Raw genomic sequence first — 24,869 nt, forward strand, 5'->3', positions numbered from 1 at the left:
TACCGGAGGTGCCTACCGGCACTTCCCCGGGGGCTGGGCAGTCTCCGGCTCCTGTACGCAGCTCATTTGCGGTGCGAAAAGCAGCGGGTTAGTTGTGTTGTAGCTGCTGAGTTCAGGTACAGCTGCTGCACGGCGGCCCATGTGCAGACGTTGCCGTTGCAGCGGTATCAGCGTGCCAGCGACACCGAAGGCGTGTGGCTTACAGCCTGTCTTTTGGCCACGTTTGCCTTCCGAGTGGCAAAAGCCAAAAGCAGACCTCAGCGATACGTCACGCTTAGAGCAGCGCAGGGAACTACTTGCATTAACTCATGCAGCCCTTCACCATGGGTTCCCCTTCACGTGATAGAGGAGTTTTTTCACTAGACAGAATTGTTCACTTGTACACCCACAGGTTCGCTTACCGAAGCTGGTGCCAAAACCAGTGCAGCAGAAGCAGAAAAAGGCGGAAGGTGACAAGTACATCTGTCAAAACAAAGCCTGTAGGGGGGCCACAGGCAAACAACTCCAAGATGAAGAAGGGCCGAGTAAACTAACCAGGATGCTTCACCGAGCGGAGCCTCAGCAGGTGAGGAGGTGGATGGCACCATAACATGTGGCCTCTCCTGGGAGCTGTCAGCTCAGTGTCCACCTCGTGGGGTGGACAAGGAAGAAACGCGCTTGGAAAAAGCCAGGAGCTGTGTCACAGGCTCCAGCAGCTGGCACAGCCTACCGGCTTGTGCCGTGGTAGCTGCAGTAACTTTGATTCTTTGGTCACTGGATTCTTTTCAGGCCACAGAACTGGGGTCTGTACATCAGCGGGTTCACTCACCGAAACCAGCGCATCAGGAGCAAGAGCAGGTGAGGGAGGAGGAACCGAACTGCCTAAGCAGGCCCCGTGCTCGGGTCACTCGCCGGCAATTCCAGGCTGAAGAGCAGCCGCTCCAGTTTCACCCTGCAAAGCAGGAGCCCCCGCGCCCACAGCAGGTGAGGCTCTGGCTGTTGCCTCAGCACAGTCACAGCGGTTTGGTAGTAAAGTGGTGCACCAGGTACAGCACTGGGGCACAGATAAACGTGTTGGGAAATGACGGGACCCCTGTGTGGACCCTCCTGTTTCCTGGTGTATAAACATGCCTCAGTAGTTTCCTTTTCTCCACAGTGGAAAACATTGTAGCACTCTAATTGAGTTCTTCAGTTCTGACTTTCTAATCCGAGGACATTAGCAGTCCACTACCTCACCCCAAACATTACTGGCCATTTACTGCATAAAAGGTTGGATGGCTGTATTCAGTCGTACTCTACGTGGAAAAAAATAATCAAGGTTGTAGTAAAAATAATGCAGAATAAAGTACATCATAGCACTCGCGGTGTGCTCCTTTCCGTGGGGTTTCAGTATATTTTAACAAAGCGATTGTACCCGGGTTTGCTTTCCTACAGAAAAATCCCTTGTTAAACGAGGGCGATTTCTAATAGCTGCAAAAAAATGCAACTTTGAAGATAGCTTTATTATTAACCCAAAATTCTTTGCTTCGAGCAGCCTGCTGGTCCCTGCCCGGAGGCTCCGGTACAAGCTAGGAGGGGGAAGCAGAGAAAGGCCAGCTGTACCTGAGCACACCCGGCAGGACAGCGGTGAGCAGAACGAGTGGTGGAGACGGTTTGGCTGATTGCAAGGTAGACAGATCCCCAAGAGGCCCCGGAGCTCCGACACGACAGAACACACACAGCTTTGTTATACAAAGATACTGCTGTGCTACCTCCTGGTCCTCAAAAGTAAAATGTAAAAGATAGCAGGTTACTGGTTAGGTTTCCAGCTGATGTACCTTCCCGTCTCCTGGCACAGCAAGTACATTGCATGGAGGGTATGTCCGGAGTAACCTGGGGATGAGCGAGTCCCTCCTTTTGCGGGAGGAAGGAAAAGTCCATTTTGACAGAAAAGGGGCCAATGGCTGGTCTAGTATTTAGCTTGTGTTTTGATTTAGCCTTTCCAAAGGCAAAGCTGCTCTCCCAATACGCCTCGTGCTGCGGCTCTGTGGACCAGAGCTGTGGTACTCACTGACTACTGCGTGTGACAAGGGAGAGTTAACATGGGTGGTGGATACTCGAATGAGCACCTGGAGAAGTAAAGAGGCAGGATTGTGTTAGTTCCATTCTGCAGACTCCCTCTCAGTTCCTCTCAATCATTTAGGAGATCGGTAAAGGAGAGTCATAGAGGAAGCCGTACAGTACCAGGCTCAGGAAAGGTCAGAGGATTCGTCAGGGGCAAAGGGGGAAAAGGGAAGGTGGTCCATGCAGGAACTGGAGCGGGCAGAGGCTGACGTGCAGTTCCAAACACTGCGGTCGGGCAGCTGCCTGGAGTGGGTACCTGCAGGCACCGCGCTCCAGCATGGGCTCGGAGCTGGGCTGGGCAGCCGCAGCCTGTGGCCATTAACAGTGGTGCTGTTAACAGTCTGAATACTGGAGTTGGAGGGAAAGTTCTTTGTGCTCTTGCTTAGCTTCAGAAAAACATCCTGAGCTGGGACAATAAACCACTGAGTGGGTCTGCGGCATGACGTGCTGCATGAAGCAGCTGATTTTCAGCAAGACAAACTACTTGCCAGGGCTGGAATTAAGTGGGATGTGTGGCTAATAAATCATGTTGTGAATGGATCATGGAAAGGAAACCAGAGGTGGAAGTTTTTGTAGGGAACAGCGACAAATATCATCTTGGAGATGTGTGAACCAGAATCGTAGTGTTTGGGGATTCCTGTCAGAGACAGCGATCAATGGTAAAGCGAGGCTGACCTCGCTGCTGGCCACCTAAAACCATCCCCCCCTCCCTGTCCAGTGAGAGCAAAGCCCCCACTGCCAGAGCAGTTGTGCTGCCTGTGACAATTCGGGAGAACTTCAGCTTCACCAGGAAACACAAAAACTTGCACCAACCAAAGCAGCAAATCAAACCCCTGAGTAACGTCAAGGGTTTGTTTCCAGGCCAAAACTTTATTAGCAGGAACACCGTAAAGACTTACTGTATTCACAGGTTTGGAGACAACATGAAGCTAGAGAAGAATGTCAGCAGTTGACTTTGGTACTAAATACAGAGTAGGTCCCTTGAGAAGGTGTGGAATCACCTAATGTTACACACTTACTTAAAATATCCTGACAGCTGCCCGTGCCAGTGCTCAGGCTTTGTAACAACTGGATTGCTTTCTCTCGGTATCCTAAATACCCAAACGGCATCTTTGGCATCTTTGTTTTTTCCGATTCACGCTCACCTATTCAATATTAAGTGTATTATTATATTTTTATGGCTTTTTCCTGCAGGACACTGCAAGAGGATTACCCCCCTCTGACTCCCTAGCACTACTCTCCGAAAACAAAAGGCAACACACGGGACTCTTTCCTGCATCTCATCCAGAACCCCTGCAAGGACCTGGCTCTGACGTCCCTGCTCCCTCTATAGCCGTTATATTTCAGCTTGCGTTTGCCAAGGAAACCTACCTCTACAGTACAGCTATAGCGGTGCTGCTGCTACTGATAACCCTGTCCCTGTGTTTTCTTTGACCGTGTCTTCCGTGGAGGTGCAGTCATGTTCCCATCACACAGTTTTGCCTCAGAGTTTCTTCGCTGAAGATTTCAGTGCCAGCGGCTAAAAAAGGTGTTTTAAATACAAGTTAATACATATTTTACAGGACAGTTCTCTTAAACTTCCCAAACCTCCACCCATAGTTACGTCTCCTACCAGGCTGTTTTGTGTTACTAATGCTGGGATTTTTTGGCTGTTTTGTTTGGGTTTTTTTTAAACTGGTCCTTTGTTACAGCAACCATTAAAAAAGTATTGTGAAATACCCTGGGGTGTGATATTTAATTGCTCTGACATGGGATGTTGATAATTGACAGGTCTTTATACTGTCTCAGAGAAGCGTTAGTTCCACACTGGTGCATGAAACACCGGAGAATTTACAGTTTTCCTCCTCATTCCACTGTGCAAAGGGAAGATAGGAGCCACACGCTCTATTTTCCAGCTGATGTTGTTACAGTTTTTGCCTTTACCTAAGCTCCCACACGCGGTTTAGTTCAGTTGCTCCTTGTCGTGGCATTTCTTACCTTGTTACAGTACGGACACTCGCCGAAGATGACGTTAAAACTCTGTCTGCTGGAGGGAAGAGCCTGCAGCCACTGCAACACAAGCAAGAGCATTTCAGTTCACAGCTGTTCCGTGCCAAACTGAAGAACACTCTGTGACCAGGGGTTTTCCAAACACCACCAAGTGAGGCAGGTTCCTCTCCACAGGGTGCTCATGGAGCTTAGAAGACAAGCACAAGCACAGTGACTGTTGCAGCTGTCCTTAAAGGACTTTGCTTCATCTGAAGGTTCAGTGGGCAATGCTTATTTTTCTAGAATGGGCGAGTTGATGAGCAACGTGTGTCCCGTTAGTTGCTGTACCTCATATAGGCAAGCCTGATGAAAAGGCTGTCCGCAGCGGGGGTCATCGCACACTTGGTCTGGAGCTGTGCCGTCCAGCCGGTAGGCGTAGCAGATTCCACAGTCCTTGGCGAAATCCTTCAAACACAACGTGGTTTAGCTTACAGTGCAACTGAAGGTTGCTGGTAACACATGGGAGACGGTCATCTGTCTTTGGGGCTGCCTTTTTTTGTTAATTCAATATTATTCGATATTTTTGCCTTCAATATACATGTTTACACCATTATAGCACAAAGAGCAGCTTTAGTTGCCAGATGTGCAAGACTTCACTAGGTCCTATTTTATCCTCTCACCGAATTATGCCTCGTTTGAGAAGCACTTTCATACTCTTGGGCCACGCTGTTTCTCTTTTTTTATTGAACGATGATTTCTTGTTACACTTGGCCATTGGACACAAGCCCTCAGCCAGAATTAATGTGAACATTTCACAAGTGAAAGCGAAACTATGAATCTGTCTTACAGCGTGGTCAAAAATTAATTCTGCGTTTGTTTGAAATGCCCCAGAATTTGGGCGGCCTCCTGTCCCCCCTTGGCAGCTCTCCCTAATTAGAACTGAAGCCATCAACATCCGTAACAGAATGTTTGGGTTTTCCACATCTCATTAGCTACTCTGGAACTTCCTCTTTCCCGCTGGAGAGCGAAGGCTGTTATTAATCACCTCACTGCCGTGAAGGCCACAGGAAAGAGCACACCTCTCATCAAAGGTTAACAAGCGCTGACAACTGTTGCTTGAAGTTCAGAAGTCCTTATGACAATATATTAATCCAATTACTTATCTTCTAGGTCTCTTATTTTTGCTGGCAGTTATAAAGTGACCATTTAAATTTTACTTACTCAGAAATAACGACTGACAATTAACAAAAAAAGCAACTTACTTACACTTTTCTCTAACACTGCACGTGATGGAAAATCAATGTCCAAGAGGTCTTTCAAGTTTTGTAACAAACTGATGTCTGGATCCCTGCAGGGGGGAGAGAGGGAGCACGAGGTCAGCCCCAAGAATGGCAGATACCGTTTCCAGTGCAAGCAGGTATTTACTGTTACAGACACTCACCATAAGTGCATGTTGTTGTTCAGCTTCATTCTCAAAGGGTTCACGACTGCAAATAAAGTTTGCAGTAAGTGATTATAGCACCTTCAGGATCCCCTTGGCTCCCCCAGCCCCCTGACGGAGCCTCTCCCACTTCAGCACTGAAGGGGAAGGCAGGGGTTGGGTGGTTCTATTCGTTCATTAAGGCACCCAAGCCAGTGGCTGCTCTTAGTTTTAGTTTTGGGAATGCATTACACTAATATTTAAGGTATCGTACAGTTGAAGATATGACCACAGTTAACTTAAAAAGTTGGTAAAAAGCTGTGGACGTGGAGTAAAAGACTTGAATCGTTCCAAACACTACTGGAACATTTATGGTAATGCTTTTTTTGTTGTTTAAAAATGGTATTAAAAGGCAAAGAGGACTGGGTAGTCACATCCAGAACAGAGGGTTCCCTCTAAGCCGTGCTGGGACAGCACCGGCAGAAGTGTCACTCCCAGAACAAACCAGCATGCTCTGGGTAAAGCTCTCCTACACGCACTCAGCCCAATCCCTGGCTCAGCACAAGGCACGTCTTCCCAGGAGCCTGACACAGCTCACAGCAGCAGCTGCTCACCAGAGATGAGGTCCAGGAGAGAAACGAGTGGTGTCCGCTGCTGCCTTACCGTGATCTGCTCCAAGGAAGTAACACTCGGGGAGCATGTTCGGATGCCGAGGATCCACCTCTACATTCACCGAGACGTTGTTCCCTACGAGGAGAATGCAAGTCACTCAGAGGGGAAGGTTTTCTTTGCAGTCACATAGTTGAATGTGGAAACATTAACCTTTTCATCAAAGCAGTTTTAAACTGGTTATTTCTGAACAATCAACCTCAAGCCAGTGGTATAACCCATTTGAAATCATTCATAGTGAAATTTTAAAGGCAGGAGAGATGTAATTGTTATTAATTCCTCATTATCTTTTACAGTCAAAAAGAACAGCATAAAGACACCCTGAAGCAGCAGAAGGCAGAGCATCCCTGGAAGGAGCGAACAACAGCGTGGGTTTGACACAGCAACTAGCTTTCCTTACAGGAGAGCCGCCGTCCTCGCGTGGGCTGCTGTTCGCCAGGGGTGAGCGGCTCAGACATGCTCTGCAGCCAGGTTAAAAACCTCAGAGCACATTCTCTCCTAAACAAAACCAGGCGAGACCCAGCGGTTTTCGTAATGAAGAGGCACATTAGGCTCGCTCGCCTTGAAGGAATTGGAATGAATGAAATCAAAGTTCAGCTGTAACTGCCGATTGTCTGTGTCCAACAACAAAGGGCTCAAAGCCCCGTCCTGCCCTCTGCTGATCCAGCGCGAGGCGCTTTTGAGGCTTTTCTTTCCTTTTCATTGGTGAGTGTCAAAGTACAGCGGAACCGAGATAAAGCCACCCTGACTGCACACACACGCACCACACACAAGTGTTGTCCGACCCATGTCATTTCAGCCAGTGGCGGAACTTTTCCTGTCCCTCCCTCCACCCCCAAAGCAGGAGCAGCCTCAGCTCCCCACCAGCTCCTTTCCTTCTTCACTCCACAGGCCGTCAGACTTGCCACAGGCTTCGGGGACAAGCGAAATGACTTTGGTCCATTGTGTGTTCTCAGATTTCTACAATGGCCTATTGATATTTTGGATTTAAGCTAAAAATCAGAACTCTTCTCTCAAAGATAACATTTCCCCCCGAATTTCTAACCTCTGACAGTGGTGAGTTTCTCCTTTGCAATTACAAGACTCCTCATCCTATATATATCTTACGACCTTAAAATGCCAGACATCAGCATATGAATTAAGGTCCTTTTTCAGATGGTTAACACAAAGCCTCCAATTTCCTCTCTTCTCTTATTTCTTTGTCCTTTCCACCTGCCTCTTCTCACCCCCTTCTGACTGCAGTCTAATATTCCCTTCACTCCTTCAGACAGGATCAATCTAAATAGTCTGCTGAAAAAATCTGGAATCTGTGAATAGGGGTTTTGTTGAAGCTGATTTTTCACAAACTGATTTTTCTAGAGCGATCAAGCAAATCCTCTGGTTTTGACAGTTACATGTTCATAACTTACAAACACACACTAGTTTCGGTTTATGGAACACCACACCGTTGTAATTAATTTCTGAGCCAGGGTGGGCATCCTGGGGAAGGTTATTTTGTTTAACACACAAAATAGGAGAGATGCGTCTTGCCGGTTTTAAGCGCTCCCTTTACTTTTCCTAACTCCAACAAGCACCATCTGATGAGATAAGCAAAGCAGAGCAAAGCAGCACCCCGAGTTCTACTTCCCGGATCCTCTGACCCCTGCCAGTCTTCCCGTACCTATTGCAATTCGCCTTGTGGTCGCGCTCCGCCTGGGATTTTCGGGCTCGAGCACCCACGTCTTCCCATCTATCTCATCCATGGCATCCCAGAATTCTTTCAGTGATTCTAAGGCCGCCAGGAACTGATTGTAAATGTCTATTAAGGAGTTCTAGGAAAAGAAGAAATTTAAACAAATGTCATATAGTTTCCAGCTATATGGAACATTTAAAATCCTACTGCAGGGAACCTGGAGGTGGTAAACTCCAGTACAGATCCAGCTGTATCACAGCAGCACCAAACGCTGAACCTGTTTTTTCAACTGAAACAACATGAGTAAAAACTACCTGTACCCTGAGTACAAGTAAATTCCCTAATCCTGTCTGTTTTGTCTCTGCTTCGGCTGAGCAACGCAGCACTGGTACCAGCTCTAAATCCACAGAAATACCCACACAACTGAAGTAGCTTATTTGTTTTTAAAGACAAAGAAATATAACCTATCGATGTCATAATTAGGTCTCAAAATTAAGCAGTATAAATGCAGGGACTTAACATTAGACTTCAAGCCATGTAAATATGGTAAGAGAAGGAGAAACCACCTAATAATCAGAGGATTACACTCACGGGATTTCGGTATTTGAGAGTGGATTAGATGGAATCAGGAAAATCTTTCATTATACCGGACGATGCAGAGAATGGCAAGAGGCGGCTTCTCAAAACCACCGCTGAGCACAAAGTCACTGTTTCTGCAGGGCAAGACTTCAGGTACAAGCCATGAGTGGAGGGAACCGAGAGGAGGTGGGGCGTGCAGGGGTGAGCTCGCTTTGGAGTAATGCCCGTACGGGTTTGGAGCCACTGGAGGAACTGGGAAGTGTCTATGACAAGGCAGGAGCTGTCACGGGCTTCTCCACAGGGAGAGGTGAAGGTGTCTAGAAACCAGACACCAGCGGCAGTGAGGGAGATCAAGGGTGGGGAAAGCGTCTGGAGACAAACTCTTCCCAGATAATTTGTTTTCCCAAATTATTTGGTAGTGGGAAACTCGAGAGGAGAGAAGGAAAAATCATTTGGGAGCACCGAAGGGCGTTTTGAAATAGTTTACAGGGAACAGAACAATTAAATGCCCGAGTAAAAAGCAAGAAGGATGGGCGAGAACTGGCAAGGCTGCTGCAGTTCGGACAAAGTGCTTTTGAAAAGTGAAAATGATGTAACAAGGGCCAGATTTTAGGTCTGAGAACAGATTCTTGGGGTCAAAAAGAAAAAGCAAATTAAACATTCAGTTCTTGAAAAATAAATAACACAAATACAGACAGAACGACTTCCTGGAATCTTCAGTGATTCCCTTCTACCCGTCTCACCTGGACAACAAGCAGCAAATGATACCAACGCTCTCAGGTGAAGAAATACCATTTTTATATGTAATAAGTTTCTCCATTTTTATGCACACATATTTTAGAAAGAACTGGGGTAGCTGAGAAATAAAATGCTACATTTTCCCCGCTGTTATTAAATTATATTAAAGTAGGAAAGCACTTAAGCAGCAAAGTGTGAGCACTGCCGATCTCCAAATGTAACGCTGATTATCTTTAAAAGCGCTTTGTTACTTTTGTAATACCTGAAGTGATATAATAGTGTCAGTCACTTAACCACATCTTAGAGTATAATATCTTCATCTTAAGTACTATTATTTCCAGTATTTTAATAATTTCCACACCGTCCTGCAATGTGATCTTTTGTGCTCTGATGACACTTAAATTAATAGCATAATTTTCTGGTACTTGCAACAGTTGCTTTCCATTTTGATTTTTTACATTTTGCTGTATCACATACAGATAAATCCTCTAATAATCATTTTTATCTTTATCTTCTGGGAATTCAAAGGGTTTCACCAGAAAAAAAGAAACATCAAGGGATTATAACCCACAGATAAGTTTTAAAATCCAATTAATTTTAATACTAATTGTAATTTTTCAATGATGTTCCTTAAAAAGGTAGTTAAATCTTTTTTTTTAGCGCACTGCTCACTTGATCTTGTTTGCATGCTTCATTGATGCTGCCAGCTGCCTTCTGCTACGGACAGAAGCACATCTACAGCTATTTAAGGACATCACACGCTTGTCATGCAGACCAGGAACACCGGAACGTTCTTTTTCGTTTGATTAACCAACAAATTTTTGGCTGTTGCCCATCCCTTTTTGACAGGACTGCTACGACACTTTGGGTTTTTGTCCGCTGCACCAGTCATTAATGATGTCATACAGCAACAGCTCTTTGTTTCTTGATCACCTTTGTACAAATGCGTTACAACCTGTGTGAAATGTGTCAGATATTCCTCGACAGTCATAGTTCAGGATGTCACCACTGGCTGCCCCGGTTCTGAACAGCACCGGCAATACCAGACTGGTTTGTCCATCCCCTGCAGCAGTTTCCCTGCTCGTCGTGGCTTCCAGCTCCTGAGGACACGGACCGCAGCTGCCCATCAAGTGGTGGTGCCTGGCTAGCAGAGCTGGAGGAGTCACAGAACCCCGATGCAGCTGTTTGCGCAAGTGGCTATCACAGGCTTCTCTAACATGACCACCAGCTACTGTTTCTCTACTCCTTTAGACTAGCCAACAGTGTAAGAGATGTGATTATTAACGACCATCGTTGGCAGGACATGGGGTGATGGGTTTAAATTAGAAGAGAGAGACTTAGACTACAGGGAAGGAAGAAATTTTTTACACTGAGGGTGATGAGACCCTGGCCCAGGTTGCCCAGAGGTGTAGAAGCCCCGTTCCTGGAAACATCCCAGGTCAGGTTGGCCCCTGGGGCTCTGAGCCCCCTGCTCTGGGTGCAGATGTCCCTGCTCCCTGCAGGGGCTTGCACTGGATGACTTTTAAAGGTCCCTTCAACCCAAAGCATTCTGTGATTCTATGATCTACCCTACAACAGCTGTACAAGACACCTAGGGCAAGGGCTGGCTGAAGGACCCATCGAACGTGAATTCAGACAAAATCAGCAGCTGGAGCCAGCTGAGAGGCCCTGAGAAAGCCTTACAGCCCCAGGACACCTCACTGCTTTCCAGTGGGAGCTCGGTAAGTCTTCAACAGTGATATGCTGCATGAGTTACAGATCCCGTTCCCTTCTAATGGCCACCCCAGCAACAGAACAGCCCCCAAACATTACACATTTTCGGATTAGGTGGCTTCAGCGAGTTTTCATAGGGAAAAGTAAGAGACTGAGAAAATGTTAGTTTGGAATGCTCGGCTTGAGATCCCTCTGCCTGCCTTTACGAGGAGTGTTTGTATCACAGCATCACCTCCAGAGCCCATAGTCACAGCTTTAAACAATCAACTCTTCTCCAGGTTTTTCAAATACCAAGTTACGAGCATAGAAAACAAGGAATACAGTTACCGATGACTTGTGGAAAAGCACCCTAAGTGACTCTCGGCACAGACACTTTTCTCTCTCAACAAAGCACATATTCAGCCTCAAAGTCCTGGTTATTGAAGGCTCTGAGGCAAACACCTGACACCTACTGATAGGAGCTAAACCAGCACAGTCCTCTGGGCTGCACGGCAATTTACTGTTAATTTAGAGGGCTGTGACCTGCCATCTTAACTTCTGAAAACAGCTGCTGGGAGACTGGGTTAAACTGGTTATTTGACAGGAAAACAGACACGTAAACATCCCAACTTGGATGAGTCCCCAGCGGTGTTAGAAAACTTTGACCCACCTGTTACTGTTGTGCTACTGGACTACCTGTGTTCTCCATTCAGTTCAACAGCTGGAGGAGACGAAGCACCTGGGTCAGTGAGAATCGGATGTTCTGGACCCACCTGGTTCTGCGGGGAATATGCCTTCTCCTCTGCCAGGAAAGAGTCTCCTGTCGTTTTGCAATATTTTTGTTTCCATTTCTACCCTCTGAACTCTCATCTCCAGCTCATCGCTGGTAGCTCCTCATGCCAATTCTTTCCTTCTTTTTTCACTTGATTCCCCATTCACCTTCCCAAGTTCACCCCTATTGTCCATACACTGTTCCCTTCCATTACAGGAGTAAGGAAAAAGAAAACAAACCCACTCTACTCTCGGTTCTTATTTCTCGAGCCACAGTGGTTAGAAAGCATAACAAGAAATCTGGAGTCTGCGCCTGCCCTAACATCCACGGGGGAACCCTAAAGAAGAGCTATATGGCTGTACGGCTCTTCTGCCTCCTCCAAATCCCAGGTGAACTCCCCAGTAATGGATCATACTAAGGATGTGCTAATCAAGGTAAATAAAGCACAATTTATTAAAATTTATTTTTAAAAAAAGATTAAAAAGTAAATTTTTATGCTGAGATTTTTTTGCTAAAATTCTTCCTAACACTGAATTTGTTTCTCCAAAATTAAAACAACTGCAGAGCCTCCGAAAGGAAAAGGTGAAGTAGCCTGCAGGTGCTGTTACCTCTCACCCTTCATGAATTCATAGATAAAATACAGTTTAATCAAGTGAACAGTTGTTGGCTGGAAAAGGGATCACCTGTATCATCTTAATTATTTATGATTCTTTAGAATTGTTTGGAAACTCTTTATTTCTCATCAACAGTAATATAATGACTTTCTCCCTCCTTTAGCACAAATCAAACTAAGACACAACACTCTGAAATCTTTACAAAGCATCTTGTCAGGCATCTCTATTTTTTGCATTTATAGAGGCATATAAAGCTGCTGTCTGAGAAGCAACTTTTCTGAGAAAAAACACAATTATGAGGCATTTTACTGTGTTTTCATCAAAATAAATGAAGAATAATCTGACTCACACCACTATACCTCCTGAATCCTGGATACTGTGTCAGTGCTGGCTGCATGACCTCATTAGTCATTACTTTCCACTCTCCTGACCTTCATGTAGCCAACCAGGTGGGCAGTGGGCAGTATAGAAACAGCACCCTGAGGCGAGGGCAGCAGGGAAGGAGGCGCCGAAACTGCAGAACCACGCTTACAGTGTATGCTAAACCGTGGAGACAGCACATTTAGCTGGTTATTTCGAAAAAGAATATAACTGAAATAAGGAGATGTTCTTGCACTTGTCATTGAGAAGCACTCTGCATTTATTTGGCACTCAGAACAGCAGCAGCAGCAGCATTGCCCTTGGTGCTGATTTCTTACTACTCTAAAATGTCTCCTCGGAGCCAGAATACACTGGCTGTTGCTGCTCATGCTGTGAGACACCTGCACTGGCTACTAGGCTTGTCATGACGCACAAAACCCTACCATCTTCAGCTTGACATTGTGCAAGTTATAATTATTCATCCAAATGAATATGTCAGAGCAGCAGCAGCAGACCTCTCATCAGAGCAAAAGAAAAATACATCAAAACATTATCAACCCAGCAGGAAGACAGGGACCATAAGGAAAATTACCCATTTTTAATATGGATGCCATAAAGCCATGTCTATTATTATACGGAGAGGAAAAAAAAAAAGAAAAAAAAAGGAAAAAACCCAACCGCCCAACAACCCCTCTAGTTTAAAGTCCATGAGCACTGAAAAGAACCTGAAATAGGCAACAGCACTTGCAGGGGGTGGAAAAAAATAATCAAACACCTGAAACCTATTTATATTTTCTTTCATCTGAGTTTATGAGTGCAATTGTGTAATTTTAGTCAAGCCCTGTCAGTTTTTACATGAAAGACGACCAGTGAATATTAACATTTATGACCTAGAGCAGTACCAAAACTTCACGACATTTTTCTAGGAAATAGGTACAGCATGTTGTTCTTCCCTTTTAGGAACCAAAATTTTCAGCCTCTGGAGGACCTGCTGAATTCTGCTACCAGTGGTGGTTCAGCATCATCTCAGATTAACCCTTCTTTTACCACAGCAGACTCCAATGATTTCCAGGCATTTTGCCAATAACTACAATAACCAATAACCACACAATTAGGACATGCATTTTCTCCCAGCAGTGCTAGGTTCACCTCATCCCCACGGATAACATCCATGTTCTAACGGACTGTCCACCTACAGCGTTTCCATCAGCACAGTGCACAGGCCGAGCATTTGGGTCTGTGTTACAGCAGGTACCTGCAGCTAGAATTAGGATCTCACGAGTTCCAAACAGGGTCTGCAGTTACATACAAACATCTGATGTTCCTGTTTCCAAACAGTCCACGGGTCATTCGAACTGTGAAAAGATCTTATGATCTGAAGCATTAGAATACTGTATTTTTAACATGGGATTTTTACTTGTAGTGTCAATCTATTTGCTCCCCTCCTTCACTTATCAGGGAAAGCTGCTTCGTATCATGTTTTTTATTAAAACTGAAGTCCAGCTCACGGCTTGGGAATCACTAACAGTAAGCACAGAGATGCAACAGTTGTCAGGGGTATTTGAAAGGTTGTTAATCGGAGGCAACATAAATCGCAAGGCTGTAAAATTAATAAAATACTATTGAAAGTATATATACAGTTTCAGGTTAGAAACAGTACTTTGAATCCTGCCTATAGTATATGGAATCTGGTATAATTTAATGGAAAACGAGCAACTGTTTAAATTGTTCCAAACCACACGAGAGAATCAAAACCTACATTTACATGTGAAACTAAACGTATTTTTTCTTTTTTGTCCATTCCTGAAGCTATTTCCTCAAGCTCTCATACTGGAGGATCTGAGGGGACACACAGCACCTTGAGCTTTGCAGTCACAATTATCTCCCCATCCTAAAATCATTCTGACGCAGCCTGTCAGCCACGTTCCCCGTGGAAATGTGGTACCGTAAGACAGGCGTTATTGATGGGCTGAAACCCTTGCGAGAGCTAGAATTATGAACTGCAATCGTTTGTGGAAAATCTATTTTCCTGAACTAAATGAAATTAAACATCAACTATTTTCTGGAGGTAATTCGAATTAACTTAGATGTAAGTGGTCACATTTAAATCCATTTAATCAAGTACACACGCTCTATTAAGGAAAAAGATGCATGAAATAATGCAAGAGAGACTAAACCAGACCATGGCTCTTGGTTCTTTCTATTAACACTATCAGTTAAACCAAGAAATCAGAATCTACAGTTTACCTGCGGCATCCACGACACGGCAAACTGCACAGGAAAATCCACGAGGCAGTCGGGTGGTTCTGTTGGATACTTGAAGGAGAGAAAGGAAATGCAGGTTTTATTTTTTTTTCTTTTTTAAAAGTGATTTAAAGTCAGACTGATACTCGGCTGCCAAAGTCGGTAACAAAATATGGGCACTTCAAGCATCGTGAGAAAGTGGTTCGTGGAAGACACAGCATGTAAAGCATTGTCAGAAATAGTCATGACTATTAATTACCAATTAAAGAAATCTACACGTACACAGTTTTCATACGTCAGTCAGGAGGATCACGGTTTTCTCTGTTCAGTGTTCACAAAGATACATTGAAAAAGAAGACAAAACCCATCAAATATTTTTAAAGTCACATCAGTCACCTGCAATGACAGGAAAGTTTACAAAGAACGAAACAACTCTTTTACCAGTCAGGCACTGATTTTTGTTTAAACTAGAATATTTGCTCTGATTGGCAATATTTGTTTCAAAACTGAAGAGGAAGGACACAAGTAGTTACAAAGAGGTGAATGAATGTACACCCTGAATCAAAACAACTCCCTGTCCCCCTCCAAATTATATATCAATGAGAAAGAGAAAAAAATAGCTGTATTAAGCAAACTGAAGCTATAGAAGGTTTCATAACTCTGAAAAAGAAGTGGCAAAGGAAAGAAACATCTAATTCTTCCTCACAGAATGAGAGGGAGTTAAGACAAAGAGGTGCAGTTTAGCTCTGCGTCCTCCACCCAGAGTAAATCACTGCATAGAGACACTGTCCGTATTTGCAGACATCTGGCAATCAGTTTATCAGAATTTTTTCAATGTGTCCATTTGTGTAAAGTGTAATTCTACAATAATTAGTTTCAAATTGTTCTCTGTGGCAAAGAGCAAAACAGAGACATGGGCTCCCTAGAGTATCCGTTCTTCATTGCTTGGATTTCAGTAATGGATTTGTGGCTTTCACAGAAATTTGTTTTATTTGCCTTCATCTGTGGTTTCTGTTAGGTCTCCACGTTCTGGAAACAACCCTCGTGCTGTACCATCCTACCAAAGTGGCGTCAGACAGGTTAAATAACAGAGACAGAGCAAGAGAAGCAAAACAACCAACGGGGACAGGAGGCGGTAACAGCTTTGAAACGTCCGCCACAAAAGCTGTCACTGTTTCTTTTACTGTAGTTCTCATAGTGCCAGTGGTTTGGTACTGTAGGTATTATTTTTCATTAAATACTTCAATGCCTGCACAGAGAGAAACTTCTTTTCAATGTACAGAAGTATGCCTGGAACAAGCCAAGGCGGAACAATTCTTGGTGCGGCTGGCTTTAGGACTGCCTACCTCTTGTGCATGCTTTCTTGTAGATAAATTCACTTTCTGCAGTCTTTTGTAGGGAGCCTTCCAACAACTGCTTGCGTTGCTTAAAAAAAAACAAAACAAAACAAAAACCAAACCAAAACCCTACAGCACTTTTCCCCCTGCATTTTCAGTCAAGTTTTCTTTAAGAGCATAATATTGCACTGGGCATCAGATAATGGCCAAGAACGATGCAACGACGATTCTGTACATACGCACACAACGTTTTTTGACCTTGCAGAGTGAAATCCTGTATAAAATAAGGTGATTCCCCAGAGATAATATTTTAAAATACTATACCAGAGTGTATCATGACATCATGTGTTACATTCAAATGCGTATGTCAGAATTCATCCTATTATTCTTTAGGACAATTTAAGCAATTATTAAACAAAACATTTATACTGTGTTTTGGAGCATGCAGCTCGCTTTCTCTAGAAAAAGTCTTTTTGTAACCGTTGCCAAATCATTTAGGGAATTACCAAAGCATCTTGATTACTTCATGGCTTGCACATTTTTGCAGCGGCCTACTGGAATTCTTGGGATCTGAAATGGCAACCACCCAACCCACTTCTCAGGCAACAGAGTGAAAGCTGCTAATCAAAACCCAGGGCGTTCGGGTTTATACTTGCAAAGACGCATCCTTTGTTTTCAGAAAGCTGCTCTAGTAGTTTATTTAAGTTGTGAATGGATAAAGATTTCTACACCAGGCATTTTCAAACAAATAAATCGGAAAACTATTTCACAAGCTGTAATCTGAGCACTATCAATATATCCTCTTAGGAGGATTAAGCCTCATCATTCACAACAGTGCAAATTGTGCAGGACATGATTTGACTAACGCACCTAGCTGTGGTAGGACGCTTCTCGGGTTTAAACTGATCGCCCCGTGTTTCCCAGACACTTGACAAATGGAGTTCACAGAGCGCAAGTGTTGGGAAAGGTCAGTTCCTAACACAAAGCTTGTCAAGACAAGGGTAACAGGTGGACTTGTGTCACAATGCTTTAAGGGAAAGTCCTCAAAACCCATCTGAACCATTAAGAATGACAGCAAAGGAATATTTAGGGGATTACCTGAATATACATCATAACTTGAAGAAAAAAGAAATTCCTAAATCACTTATCAAAGAGTTTCTTCCTGCAAATATCGTCCCTAGGCTCATAAACTCCTCTCAGGGCGGGGCATCCATGGGGACAAGGCTGAACAAACCCGCCTGCCAGGATACAGACCGGAGCCAGCAACACATGCTCGGGAGAAGGGGGCTTCCTCACAAACTAACCTTAATCAAAGAAACAGCGCAACAAAAATAAGCATAGTTTTATGAAAGCAGGTGATCAAAAGAAATCCCTTCAAAGAAATACTTTGGCAAAGTCTCTTCCAATGTATGAGACACGTACATACTTAGTATGGAATAGCAGCTCCCTTTTGAACCAGCACAATGCTGTCTGGGTTCTCTCCCTGCACATTAAACAGACCACGACTGTACTTCCCGATGTACTTTTCTCATCAGCGTATTTAATAAGGGACAGACTAGCAAATTAACTATGCATTAATTACTCTGTTCACGTAGGATGGTTTTACTCCTTTTTCAGAATCCACTTTAGCAACCTCAATTCTCAATTCTGCGAAGACAACAGCTATTTCCACAGACTGTCACTGTACAGCCTGGATCTTCATCGTTTCTGATAAAAGATCTATGCTGTGAAATGAAAAATTCTATGGCGAAACATTGCAATTGGAGTTCAGTTCTAAGTACCAGGAAGAAATTTTTTTTGCACGTGCCATGGATCTGCTTTGCAAGCACTGTCAAGATCAGCTAATTATTTAGTCTAAAAAGAGATTTTTTAACATAAGGAACTCCCTTCCATAGTTGGTTTTTCATAAATCTTTATATTTTTCAAAAATCTGAATATCTCTAGCTGTAACAGTAAGACCTGCTAAAGAAGGAACCTGACATCCTCTAGTTCTTGTTCACACATGGCCTCTGGATGGAATGAGAATGAAGGTCTCCCAGATGTCTGTCTGTAATCCAGTAAAATAACTGCAATAATTTACAAGTGTTTTTCATGCGATGCACAGTTTCATATGAAAAGGTTCTTGCACATAACCTTAATGCACTATTAGTTTAAATATAGTTAAAGCTGAAAACTCTCTAGACAATTCTCAACCTTGCAGAACAGACACAACAAACCAATCAACTTTCTAAAATCAAACGAATTAAGAAAAATCCATGTATTTCAAGGAAGCCTTAAAATATTTTCCCCCACATAAATTCACCTTTGCATTTAACTTCAGAGTGATGAGATGCTGCCGACCGCAAGAGTCCTCAGCTTTTAGCTTGACTGTGGTGAGACCAGTATCCACATACGCGACTCTGAAAGAGAAAAGCAAGCCCTGACAGCACTGTCAGAAGGACGGTTTGAACCGTCTGCGAGGCTCTGATTAGCCTGTTACGAAGATTAATCAGAGGAACTCTGGTCCGCCAACCACTTCTGCTATTCTGGATTTACTGCTGCTAATACTCCAGGCCACTGCTTAATGCACTCATATATCTCGGGGTTATTTACACCGCGTGTCAAGGCTCACGCTGTGGTCAGTGAGCGCTGTGTTTCAGTTTTCCATCACTGGAACCTTTGACACACACAGCATGTTCCTGTCAGCCTCTACTTATGTACACATTAAACTTCCTGTCAAATCTTTGATCCATTTCTGCAGTTTCTTACTGTATGAGACTTTTATGCTCTTCATTTGCTTTTCTCTTCAATGAAGTTCTCTTTTATTATCAATACTATTATTGCGGAAAATTCAGTGGATATTGGCTCATATTCTGAAATGGATTTTCTGCAGGAAATAGGACCCAAACAGGTACCAAATGAGTTATTTATGATGATTTGCCTTCGTTTCATGACAGTTTTACACAGTGTACATGCACCCAACCAGGTAGCAAGTACATATTAAATGTAAATAAGTTTTAAAACTTCTGACACAATCACTGACTCTTCGCTTAAGATGTCACTGATTTGTGCTTCCCACAACAATGAAGATGGACACAACTGTAAAACACATTGTTCTCTAGAAATACATTCTGCTGAGTGGCTTCAACAACTGCCAGAAGGGTTCCAGCTTCTCTGTTTATTTACCAGTGAATGGGGCACATGGAGATTTTAGCAGTTTTACTAGGTCACTTCTATGTAAAGATAAAAAGCAGTCCAAGATTGTTGTAGAACTTAGCAGCTAGAAAGGCCTACCAGAGGTTAAAGAAAGCTGCCTGCTGGCCTAAGTAACTTTTTTTTTTTCCAAACCTTTACATACTAGCCAAGTCACTCGAGCTGGGAAAAATGGTTCTCTGAAGTGAAACTGGCAACCGCGTTGTAGATGCCTGTACAAAAAAACCCAGACACGCACCAAAGCGTGTGCACGTTCCTATGAAGGAGTGAAAAGGAGACAAGACGATTATTTCCATAAATGACATAACCTCAGTAGGAGGCAACTGAGAAACAGAGATGGAAAAGGCAGTAGGTAGTAAGTAGGGAGAGAGAGACATTATTTCCTGTGTACTGCTGATTACTGCAATGTTAAATAGCCCTACAGAATCCCAGGAGTATTTCGACACTCCTTTTCTCCACAAGCTGAAAGAAATACAAGTCTTGACAAAAGTGTAATTCAACTGTAGTCAAATAAACACAATTTATTTAGAAAGAACTGGAGCATTCTTACTCTAATTGGAAAAAAATCATTACTCCTGCTTTGGTCCAACTTTACCTCAAAATTATATCACAAAGTTTTAGAAAGGTAAGAAACTACCCATATCCCACCGCTCCATCTACTGTTGCCTGGAGCGGGGAAATCCCGAACCAGCAGCTAAGACGCAGAATGGTGACTGCAATAAAACACATAACAGCATCCAAACAAAGCACAGCTGGTGCCTGCCTCGGTGCACAGTGAGGGGAGACGGCAAAAGAGAACAGAAAACTTAATGGGTTGCTGTCAGGGTGTTTACGATTTAAAATTCTTTGCTCTGACAGTCATCTTGTTTGGACCACCTCACTCTTGAGGTGCCAGAAAGGTATGGATTATTTTAGTTTAAAATCAATCATTTTTTGCAGTTCCTTAATCTATATTGGGTGAGAGGGAACAAGATTAAAACATTATTTTTACTTCTTAGACAGCAATGGACATATCTTAACATTTATTTCTGAAATCCTTCAGGGTTCAGTACTTTTACAATCAGTTTAATAACCTGTCTAAAATAAACATATATACATTTATATGTTTAAAATATAAATAGAGGCACACCATTACATTAAAAATAGTGACAATATCATTAGGTTCAATTGTCTTTGTAAAGAAACTTCGCATTCAGTTTTACTGACAGTGTAAATTAGACAAACTTTAAGAAAAAAGCACCTTTGGGTAAGGCACTAAGAGCACCAGTATGGCCACCTGCTTAATTATGTACTGAGGGATACATCACAACACAATTTTCAAGTGATGTCCGTCATTCAATTTTTAACCCATTTTAACCAATTTTTAATCCATTCTTTTCAAACCAGTTTAAAATGTGGTTTTCACTGAACTTGGAGATAACAGAAAAAAAAATTGTAAAGGGAATCATCACTGCTATGAAGCACCACTACAGTCCAGACCAAACTCAAAATTCTTACAGTTTCTATTGAATTTTGACTTCAACATCTTCCCACATATGATAGGAAAAAGGAACTCGGTGGCTCTGCAGCTCCCTGTTCTGTAACCTCACTCTACCGTTCTCTGGGTAAGAAAAGATGAAAAGGTCAGTTCTGTAGAACCAGATAAAGTTGGACAACACTGTAAAAGTCATATGAACTTTTTCATATGATTGTAAAATCAAACGAGGAATTGTTTACCTAGGTGATATTTCAGTTATATAGACCCTTCCTCCTCCATAGGCTGATGAGGTTTGTGCTGGCATTTTCCCATGTTCCCAAAATGAAGGAAGTATCCTCTGAACTCCTCAGCTGTTAGGACAGCGTTAGAAATTTGGTACAACTTTACTAACTATTGAACTACGACTTTGGAGTTCAAGTATTTGAATATGAAACCATATTCGCCCTCCCCTAAACCTGAATTAGGTCAAAGACTCAAGTTTTCTGTATCTCAGAGGAAGTGATTACACATAATCACAGCAGCCTGCCCATTTCAAATCTTCACCACTGTTTGCACTTTGAGAGGTTTAGGAGGAAAGAGCTGTAAGATCATTGCAGATAATACCTTCATTTTCTTTCTGAGAAACTTCAGGTATTCCTTAGATGAAAGCCAAACTAAACCAATGCCACACCTGAGAGCTTGTTAACTCACTTCAGAGGTAAAGGAACCATAGCTTATTGCTTTGATTCTCTTTCAAACAAAACATCCTTCTGTTTCTCAGCTGGATTTGGATGCAGACAGCTTCCAGCATGACCCAAAACTCACTATGGAATCTACACCTAGGGTCCACAACAAGCCAGTTCTTTTCTAAGACAAGTCCTGACAAATAAAGCTGGAGGCTTCTGAAGGTGTGAACAGCGAGTGATCCTTACTGCCAGCACTAAACACAGGCTTAGTTTTGTGCTGAAGACCATGCCAGGATGTTTTTAACTAACATCCAAATACACATCACCTGCAACTCAAAATCAGTCTAGGTTAACAGGCCGTCTCAGTAGTTCATCAGACTGCTAAAAACAGTCTAAAATCAGAGGTGTAACTTACCAATGTACTTCAAATCGTCTCTCCAGGTTATTCTCCTTCCAACTCATAGTAGACCAGATCTGAGCCTCTATGTACAGCCAAGCCCTTTGACTCATGATTGACTTCACTTGTTGAAGTTAACTTACCATCCAAGACTAAAGTAAAAGTAGATTGGTCTTGTTGAAAACTGCATGTGTAGACTTAGTTTTATCTTTCAATTTACTGAAACTAAAAAGTACCTTCTAATTCAAAACTCTTCAACATCCTACACGATCTTTCACCTTAAACCCTTGAAAAATGGCCCTGTGAGATTAATTGCATGTTGTTAGTTATAGACAGCCTTCAAATGTATTTCCTTAATGCCTCCCTACACAGAAACAACTACCTTCTTCCACCGCTCAGAGGCCTCCTGGAGCCTCTAGGGCAAAAGACAGAACTCAGGCCACTCCAGGCCCTCTGCTGGAGCAGTAGAGACTCAGTTTCAGAGGACTTGCCAGCGGTGGCATGTGTGATGGCAGTTAAAGCATTTCAAGTAAGAGTCTGCAAAAGCAGCAGCTTTGCAGATTTCTGAAAATTTTCCACACGGACTTTGAGTACTTGCTCACAACTGTGTGTTCTTCCAGGTTTCTACAGGAGGTATGAGGAGAACAACCTTGTTTTCCTCTGTAGGAGGATGAAATAAATTTGTTTTATGAGCTTATCTAAGAGTATATGAATACTCTTAGTATATGACTATGAATAATGTCACCTTTTAAAACTCATTCAAGACCCTAACGAGAAGGCACCCAGAGGCAGCTATGCACACATTTCGCTCCTCCTCAAAGTCAAATATCCTTTCCTCATGGGACATTCTTTCCCATGGTATTAAACCAACCATTTCAGCTGGGGTGAAAAGATCCATTTTTAGAGCCTCCACTCTCAGGTGACACAGTTTATACTCTACTCCTGCAGTTACCAACATTTTTCGCACCTGGAAAGACACCCCTGCTCCCTCCAAACGTGGTCCGCCTGCACATATTTTGAAGACTAAAGAATGCTTTTCAGTAGTCTTCATCTCTATTTGAACCCACCTGGGTAGCAAAACAGTATCTCTAGTTTCTCTCTGTGGGTGTCACAAACAGCAGAGTGTTTTGAAGTTCTGGATTTACAGCTTCACAAATTCTCCCCTCCATTCATGTGTCTTTTTGTAGATTTGCTTTTTGGTGGATTAAGTGTGTTATTCCTTTGTCTACGAAGATCCTTGTGTTATGAACCGTAAGAGAGAACCATTCTTTAAAAATAATTATGCCTGTTCTAAAAAAATGTATGAACTGTTTTTACGAAAGCATAAAAGTACACCATGATCAAGGACAGCATATGAGAACAGCCAAAAAAGCTGTACAAAGTAGGGAAAAGAAGGAAGAAAAAGGAGAACTATGAAAGTTGTATGAAATATGTTTACCAGTTTTTACAGTTTTACAGTTTTTAGGTCGAAGTATTTCTTTCACAGTAGTAGCACCTCACCTTTCAGCTCAGTTATTTGAGTCTGAAAATACACCTTCAGTTGATACAGTTTGTTGTTTTCTTTCTTTTTTTTAAAGATTAAAATAATCATTTTTAAAGATTAAAAACCAAAGCAGCAGAGTTTTTAAAGCATAACCAGTTCGTGAACAGGATAAAATAACAGAACAAGTACATTTGATACGTTCAACTCACAAACACAGAAGAACAGATATTGCAAAGAAAACATCTGCAAATAAATAAAATCAACATACTTATTCCAACCCAATATTTCTAGATCTCTGACAAGACAGGAGTAGTATTCCGGCGGCCGTGGTATATGCAGGTCTGGTGTATTCTTTAAAGCAATTTCCTGTTTCAAAGAACGTTAAAAACATCATTAAGAGAGATTTCAATATTTTTGCATCTATTTAGTCATGTGATTTTTGCAATTCATTCAAAAATATTAAGCTTATGTAAAATTAAGTGTACACTGCATTTGTTTTGTTATAGCCTCCAGCTAAAGCAGACAAAAAAGCTGTTTGGTAAATTACTTCAGATACTGGTAATGAAAACATCTGCAATTTAAAAAAACCCCACAGATGTTGACAAGATAGTCTTCAGATGCAAATATCTAATGTGCCTCTTTTTCAGCTAATAAATTTGAAGTCAAGCATCTTGACTGAAAGAACATTTCAAAAGAAGGTTCTATTAAGCCCACAGCTGTCTGTCTCCTGGGCTCCACAGCCACAAAAGACAACACGTATATGAAATCCCCACATTATTTTTAAGTAGATATATACAACCTTACACAGCAATCAAAAACAAACAAAAAATCAGTTCCTCTGTTTTAACATCATAGGCTCATATGAGAGAGTAAGTGTCGGTGCAGACACTTATCAAGTGTATAGCAATGCCTCAGAAAGAACTTCTTATCAATAACGAAATGCCACGTTACAGAGAGAAACCAGGAATTCCAAGAAAGCCAGGGCTGGCTCAATACTAAGAGCCCTTCCTGGGATGTCAGGTTTTTGGTAACACTCTGATTTCCAGAGTACAGCCACTTCAAGTTCTAAAGGATATTTATACAAATATTACACGAGCAGCATCCATACAAAATTATGTCTTCTTAACAAAATCACAAATCCACCTATCGAACAGTAGACTGTAACAAAACTGAAAGCCCAAGCTGTAAGAACATCCCACCTCCCACATCCATATTCTGTCACTTACCAAAACAGTTTTCAGCTCCATCATAAAACTGACAAGGTCTGGACAGCTGTGCAACCTCTGGAGGGAACACAGCATCAGTTCGTTTCCTTTAGCTCACAACTTTAAGTGGTAAACAATTTCAGTCTAACTATCTATTTTTCTAGTATTGACAAACCCACTAACATAAAAACCCCAACCATACACCACGTTTAAATATTTCAATTACAGACCTCATCTCCCAGAGTACAGGAAACTGTACTGAAAACGGGCTATCCCCTTCGTCACACCGTGTCACATTAGACA

The 24,869-nt window shown here is 42.7% G+C and overlaps 2 protein-coding genes across 2 annotated transcripts in view; one reads left to right on the forward strand and one right to left on the reverse strand.

Moving 5' to 3' along the window:
* The window catches only part of VRK2 (vaccinia related kinase 2), a 39,452-nt gene extending 35,936 nt beyond the window's left edge, over positions 1-3,516 (forward strand). Inside the window, exons 11-13 of the mRNA XM_010144309.1 lie at positions 392-565; positions 796-963; positions 3,277-3,516. Of these exons, the coding sequence (XP_010142611.1) occupies positions 392-565; positions 796-963; positions 3,277-3,516 (582 nt within the window). The remainder of the gene's footprint in view (positions 1-391; positions 566-795; positions 964-3,276) is intronic.
* A 49-nt stretch (positions 3,517-3,565) lies between these two features.
* Positions 3,566-24,644, reverse strand: FANCL (Fanconi anemia, complementation group L; the record flags this gene model as incomplete). Its single annotated transcript, XM_010144310.1, has 11 exons — positions 3,566-3,601; positions 4,060-4,131; positions 4,399-4,515; positions 5,317-5,398; positions 5,492-5,537; positions 6,134-6,217; positions 7,800-7,950; positions 14,814-14,882; positions 18,450-18,546; positions 23,630-23,727; positions 24,588-24,644. Coding segments are annotated over 11 exons (909 nt in total), but the record flags the coding sequence as incomplete, so codon positions are not given.
* Between the last annotated feature and the right edge of the window lie 225 nt (positions 24,645-24,869).

This window comes from Buceros rhinoceros, unplaced genomic scaffold (genome assembly GCF_000710305.1).
Source record: "Buceros rhinoceros silvestris isolate BGI_N320 unplaced genomic scaffold, ASM71030v1 scaffold43519, whole genome shotgun sequence".
NCBI lineage: Eukaryota > Metazoa > Chordata > Aves > Bucerotiformes > Bucerotidae > Buceros > Buceros rhinoceros.